The sequence below is a fragment of the Triticum dicoccoides genome, chromosome 6B (assembly GCF_002162155.2).
Source record: "Triticum dicoccoides isolate Atlit2015 ecotype Zavitan chromosome 6B, WEW_v2.0, whole genome shotgun sequence".
NCBI lineage: Eukaryota > Viridiplantae > Streptophyta > Magnoliopsida > Poales > Poaceae > Triticum > Triticum dicoccoides.
In genome coordinates, this window is record NC_041391.1 from 564124890 (window position 1) to 564132134 (window position 7245).

The 7245-nt window shown below is 54.0% G+C and overlaps 1 protein-coding gene and 1 pseudogene across 1 annotated transcript; one reads left to right on the forward strand and one right to left on the reverse strand.

Annotated features, from left to right (window-relative positions):
* Positions 1 to 366: 366 nt before the first annotated feature.
* On the reverse strand, positions 367 to 1391 carry LOC119325642 (nuclear transcription factor Y subunit B-3-like). The gene has a single exon (XM_037599368.1). It carries the CDS (start codon positions 1389 to 1391, stop codon positions 651 to 653), a length of 741 nt encoding a protein of 246 aa, XP_037455265.1. The 3' UTR covers positions 367 to 650.
* A 1218-nt stretch (positions 1392 to 2609) lies between these two features.
* Positions 2610 to 3890, forward strand: LOC119321273 (annotated as a pseudogene).
* The last annotated feature ends 3355 nt before the right edge of the window (positions 3891 to 7245 follow it).

Here is a 7245-nt window from a genome sequence, read left to right on the forward strand (position 1 = left end):
ACGATGCTAAGTGTCGCTGCTGCCTAGTCCGAAACGAACAAGGACCTTAACCCAGACCCTGTCATGCAAAGTAGAACCACAACGACTCCCTCAAGAGGAGAGCGACACCTATGGGCGTCGCCGCCGTCGCCACCAAAACGCAGGGATTTTGCTAGCAGCTCACCCGTGCCACCAGGGACAGCCGCGACGATCACAGACCTCCAGACCCGGATCTGAACGTCACCACCATCACTTGATTTCGAGCATCAAATCTTGCGAAGGCATGCGTTCAGAATAACCCCAGCTGCGAGGCTGCACACGACGTACGTGGTTAAAATGCATAACAGACAAGTCTTTGAATTCGCATGACGGTTTGATCCCTTCGATTACATAACTAAGTTTAGGAGATAGATCGATGGTGCTCCATCGCGATGATTGCAGCACAGCTAAATTTAGAAGACGCGCACTACACACTAATGTGCACTGCACTAAACTTAGAAAGATACTACACGAACAGTGAAACTGGATGCTCGCAGCGCGAACGTGGCAAATGCAAACTGGATAAAAGTGGCTAGATGCGCCTAAGGTAGTTTCAACAGGCTGCATTAGCCGCTAGATGCTAGCTACTGCACGCGTTCCTTCGGTGCATGCAGATACGCAGGGTTAGATCGCTACTTGTACCCGAACGTCTGATGGTGCTCAAAGTTGCCCGCCGGCGGCGTGCTTTCACCGCCATGGCCATTGCCGCTGCTGCCACTCCCGTCGCCATTATTGCCGCCGTTTCCGGGAGCGTAGGGCCCTCCGTAGTACGCGGCCATCCCATGCTCGCCGCCGTACATCTCGTACTGCGGGTACTGGCCGTGGTGCGCCGGCATGTGGAACGGATGGTGCGGATGCGGGGGCATGGCGCCCCCGCCGTACATGCCGGCGGCGTGCATCTGCATGTCGCCGTGCGGCACCATGGGCCCCGGCGCCCCGCGGGGTTTGAGCATCATGGGCGGCATCCCGTGGTGATGGTGGCCGACGCCGGCGCCCCGCGCCTCGCCCTCGAACTCGCGGAAGCGGTGGAGGTAGATGCTGAGGGGCTCGACGTAGTCGTCGAAGCCGAGGCGGCTCATGGCCCAGAGCACGTCCTCGGCGGTGATGGTCTTGCGCTGCTCGCGCTGGCACCGCTCGTTGGCCTCCCCCGTGATGAAGCTGATGTACTCGGACACGCACTCCTGGATCGTCTCCTTGGCGTCGTCCGATATCTTGGCGTGCGGCGGCAGCACGCGGCGCATGATGCGGATCACATTCGCGATCGGCATCAGCCTGTCCTGCTCGCGCACTGCCGGCGCCTGCCCGCCGCCGCTGCCGTTCCCCGCGGCCGCCGCCGCAGCGCCGTTCGCCGCGCCGGGGAAGCCCATGTCCATTTCGGCTGGCTAAACCTGATCGGTCGAGCTAGGGTTGTTCGTGCACGTAGTACCTAGCTAGTGGGAACACGAACTGTTGCTGGCTCGCTCGGTTGTGTGCTCTTTGTGATGTGCGAGGGAGGGAGGATACGTTAAATAGGAAGCTACGAGCGAGGTGTTGACTGGAGGAGCTAGAGCTCGAGAGGCCGGGGCATGCATGCACCGCGAGGTTTCGCCGCACCTGTGCATAACAAGTGGCGGCGGCTTCCCTGTGAATTACTGCTCCATCTGTGAACTGGTGATGCCGCGATATGGCATGCATGCTCTGCAAATCTGCATTGAGCCATGGAATCGCTATTATTCAAATGTAAAGCCGGAGTGACCAACCAAGTAGTTTTGCTATTTCCCAACACACGCCCAGTACTTAATGCACGCTTCAGATTAATTTACTGCTCACGCTACCTCTGGTAAAACTGGTTTTTATGGCCGTTGGATGCATGCGCTTATTTTCAAACAGTTTGATATTTAGGGTGCAGCTAGCTCTCATTCATATTATGAGAGTTAATAAAGTCACGTCTAACTTCTGTAGTACTTCTCAGTCCAGGTGTATAAATCACTTTACAAAAATCAAATAATCTCAAAACACTTAGGCGCGATACATTAACTCTCACCTTGTTTTTTATTTCTAGACATATCAACTAATAAAAGATGTAGGACATGCATGCTTTCAATGATTTGAGACTATCAAACATGAAATGCAGTGTGTTAGTTTATTGCATGCAATGCTATTAGTTAGTCAATAAACATTTTCTCGTTTTCCTTTGTCTTGATCGCGGTGCACAACCTAAAATGACTTATGCACCTGGACGGAGGGAGTACATTGTTAATTTTACGCAAAGATACATGATTTTTTTTCTTTTTTGTCTGATTAATAAAGGTGTAGAGGTTAGATGTCACTTTGTTAATTCTTCTAGATGAGAATTAGCAAATCCTGACATTTATATGAGTCTCCTGAAAATAGAATTGGGATAGCAGCAAGATAGCCCCAAGGCACCAGGAGAGGCGTGGATGAGGGTTAATCGGTGTGGGTTAGAGCATCTTCAACAGCCGCCCAACGGGCGACGTGCTAAAAAATAGTTTGCCGCACGCCCATCGTCAGGTTTGGCGCGACGCACAACGCTGTCTTCAGCAGCCGCGCTAAAATACAGCACGCGCGTGCAGCTCCAGCAGCGCGCTAAAATGCAGCGCGCGTAAGAGCATCTCCAACAGGCGCGGCAAAACGCGCGCCCGCGCGGTAATATCATTTTCTCGCGCGCGCCGGTTGGTTCCGCGCGCTCCAGCGGTGGCGGGAAGTTAGCGCGCGCGGGAAGCGTTTGCGCGCGCGCGGTAGAAAGCGGCACGCGGCGCGCTAGATTTGGCGCGCCGCTTCGCGCGCGCCTATAAAGTCCCGCGCTTCGCCACGCGCACAGAACAGCCACGCGCCCTTCTCCTCGCAATCTCGCCGCTTCGCACTCCACCGCTTCGCCGCGTCGCTGCTTTCTGCGCCACCACCGCGCCACCATGCCGCCGCGCCGCCGGGGTGCTTCGGGCTTTCGCGGCGTCCGCGAGCGCCCCAACGGCTGGTACTCCGCCGAGATACGGGCCGACGACGTCCAGCTCGGCCTCGGGACGTTCCGGAGCGCGCGCGAGGCGGCCCGCGCGTACGACGCTGCGGCGTGGCGCTTGGACAGGCCCCGATCCCAGATGAATTTCCGGGACGTCTTCACGCGCGAGGAGGCGCAGCGCCTCGCTCCTCCGCCGCGGCTGATCACGGACATGGACCGTGCCGACCTCGCTCGGCGGCAGCGCCGTCTCCTCGTCACCGAGGAGGACGAGCGAGCCATGGCGGAGTGGCGCCGTCGCCACCCAGAGGACGTCGACGCCGAGCATGCCTACTGGGCGGAGAGGACGGCAAGGCGCCGCTCGGAGCGGGCGGACCGGCGTCAGCGGAAGGCAGTGGCGAACGAGTAGTGCGACATCGTCTCCGCGGGTGGGAGGTCGTTCTTCACCTCGAACGATGAACGTTGGGACGACGTCTGGCTCTCAACCTGGGACGACACCGACGAGGATGACGATGGTGATGGCAGCGACTTAGAGTAGTTTTCTATCTATGTATGCCATAGTAATTTCTATCTATCTATCTATGTATGTTGAACTATCTATCATCTATGCCGTAGTAGTTGCAGCGATGTAAAATATCTATGTATTGCTTTTTTTATGTATGCAATTTTAATTAAAAAAATATTATAGAATGAGCGCAGGTGCTGCATTTTATTGCGTCTGCTGGAGCTGCGCGCGCGCGGCTTTTCAGCGCGGCTGCTGAAGCAAACGCTGCGTGCCGTGCCAAACCAGGCGATGGGCGCGCGCCAAATCTATTTTTACAGCGCGGCGCGTTGGGCGCCTGTTGGAGATGCTCTAAGTACATATTTGTTGTCTCCAGCAGCCGCGCTAAAATACAGCACGCGCGCGCAGCTCCAGTAGCGCGCTAAAATGCAGCGCGCGTAAGTACATATTTGTTGCATTTTGAACACAAAATAAATTTCACATAGATATTAAAAACGATACAAATATATTTTACATAGTTCATAGACGATACAAACTAGGTAAAACAAGTTCATAGCATAGATAGATAAAACCGAACTACGGTGCAACTACATAAAAGAAACTACAGTGCAACTACATAAAATAAACTACGGTGCAACTAGATAAAACTACGGTGCAGTTAGAACTACTCCGAGTCATCATCATCATCCTCATCCTCGGAGGTATTGTCCGAGGTATCGATCCATATGTCCTCCCAACGTTCATCGTCTGACGTGGAGATGGTCCTCCCACCTGCTTCAATGATATCACACTATGATATCGCCAATGCCTTCCGCCGGCGCCGGTCCGCCCGCTCCGCACGGCGCCTTGCCGTCCTCTTCGCCCAGTAGGCGCGCTCGTTGGCGACGTCCTCCGGGTGGCACCGGCGCCACTCCGCCATGGCTTGCTCGTTCTCCTCGGCGACGAGGAGGCGGCGCTGGAGCCGAACGTGGTCCGCACGGTCCTGGTTCGTAATCAGACGAGGCGGAGGGGCGACGGCCTGCGCTCGTTCGCGCTTGTGGACGTCCCGAAAGTTCATCTGCGACAGGGGCCTCTCTAGGCGCCACGCCGCCGCGTCGTACGCGCGGACCGCCTCGTGTGCGGTCCAGAACGAGCCGAGGCCGAGCCGGACGTCATCGGACCGGATCTCGGCGAAGTACCAGCCGTTGGGGCGCTCGCGGACGCCGCAGAGCCCAAAGATCCCCGGCGGCGCGGCGCCATGGTGGCGCGGTGATGGCGGGGCGCTGGAAGCGGCGAGAATGCGTGGAAGCGGCGAGGTGGCGAGGGAAAGGGCGCATGGCAGTGTGGTGGAGCGCGTGACGAGCGTCGTATTTTATAGACACGCGCGAAGCAGCGCGCCAAATCTACCGCGCGCGCTATCGCTTCCCGCGCGTTGTAGTTTCCCGTCCCCGCTGGAGCACGCGAAAAGTTGCCGCGCGCTAAAACCCGGTTTACCCTGCGCGCGCGTCTTTTGACGCGTCCGTTGGAGATGCTCTTTGGAAGGCCTTTTCGATTTGACAGCCAATAGATTGGAGCGAGCTTGAAATAGAGACATGTACGCCATGGCTCACCGGCGAGGACTCGAACAAAACCTCGCCATAGGTGAGGTAGGGGGAGAGGAGGGGGCGGCAGGGTGAAGAAGATGCATGTGTTTGAAGCAAGAAGATGAACATTGTCGATGCGTGTTTGCAGGACGAAGAAGGGAGACAACCGCTGGATTTCAATCCAATTGTCCGGATGAAATCGACTAAAACACGTAGACGGTCATTTTCAGAACTTTGAACATAGTAGCTTAGCCTCGGTTAGATGGAGGCTGAAGGCTGACATAAGTGATGTATACATAAGAAGAGTAACAATGAGACTTATTTTAGAGACCGGGCTCAAAGAAGCCCGATATTTCAGAAAGACTGAAAATGTTTTATTAGTTAAAAAAATAGATATTTTTTGTATGGATGCATATTGATGTTGTTTCACATGTATGTAAAACTAAAATACAATAATTTGTAGCCTGCATAAAAGGACAAATCCTGGCCCAAAAATAGTAAAAGAAAGGCCCATTTTTATACACGCATTTTCTTTTCCGTGTGCACTACATATGAAAATTATATGCACATCTATATGTGTGTGTGCTTTTTCCAGAATATTTTGAGGTGTTTAAAATCAAGTTTCTGGCTAAAAAATTAAAGAGCCGTCTGGAACACTCAATACTCCTACTCCCTAAACACCTCCCAACATCGAATTGAGGAATTGTGAACCAAACTGTCGTTATATGGTTAGAGCATCTCTAACAGACCCCGCAAAACCACAAACTGTAAAACTGGGATACCGGTCGGAAAAAACGTATTTTAAGGGTTCGTTTTAGCTACAGCCGAATAGATACTGTAAAACTGGGATAAAGAGCTCCTTCCTCAAGTCCGTCCGCTGCAGCCCCTTCCCCCAGCCGGCCGCGCCCAACCCCGTCGGCCGCACCCCATCGCCCGCCAGCCATGCCCCGCCGCTCATTGGCCGTGCCCCGTCGTTGCCGGCCGCACTCCGTCGCCCGCCGATCGTGCCCCGTCGCTCATCGGCCGCGCCCCGTCACCATGCCAGTCGCGCCCCGCCTCGCCGGCCACACCCCGTCGCCTCTGCCGTCCTCACCTTGCTCTATTGCCAGCCGAGCCGGCCGAGCCGTGCCGCTTTGCCTGCCGCGCCGGGTATATTCCGGCGGCCAGGCTGAGGCCATGGGAGGCCAAAGCGATGTCGACCTCGTCCAATTCAAACTGGCGGCGATCGATTGCGGCGTCTAGCAGCCTTTTCCGGTGTGCGGTAATGAATTCCGGCGAGTTTAGGGCGGATTCCGGCAAACTCTGCGGCGGCGTGTTTGCTCCGACGAGGTGGTATACGGGGCCCCTTAGATTCGGCCTTCCAATCTCCAAATATAAGGGTTTCGAGTGCGCGTTTTCGGTGGCCCTTCAAAAATTTACGGGTTGAACCACTTTTACGGTTTTTGTTCCGGACACTGTTTTCTACCAAAACTCTAAAACGCAAAAATTATGCGGGTTTGACCATTTATACGGGGTCTGCTAGAGATGCTCTTAGGAGGACAATGGTATCCCAACCCATCAGGGTTTAAATCCTGATGCTCGCATTTATCTTGAATTTATTTCAGGATTTCCGGCGATGCGCGTTCAGTGGAAGGAGATGTTTCCGTCAACTACAATGCGCCTACAATGATACGTCAGCTCAGTCTCTGGGAGATGCTTATAAGGGTAGGATGTGTGTGTGCGTTTATAGGAATACGTGTATCCGTGTATCTATGAGCGTTCGCGTCTATACTGTACTGTGTTAAAAAAACATCGCATCGAGAGTCATCGCACGTAGTGTGGCTAATATGCTTCCAACCATGCATGCGTCTGCAGTGTGCTCACCCTGGCAGAGCCGCAGCACTAGTGGAATACGTACTGATGAAAATGTCAGGTCGTGCATAAATTGGGCTTGCGTACACAGAGATGACGTGATCGTAAGTACATGGGCACGCTAACACTATTGGCTTTTTCTTAAAGTACATGAGGGCGCAAACATAGGTTACGTACAGAACAGGCATATACACGGAGTGCAAAGGAATATGTAACCACTATAGAAAAATGTAATTTGTCATGGTCTACACATTTTAGAGATGTACTTTATCCCTTTTTTTTTTCTGCAGTGGAGATCTCGACTTTATCCGAATGATGAAATATTTGAACAAGTTTAGCGTATCGCCAACACCGACCCT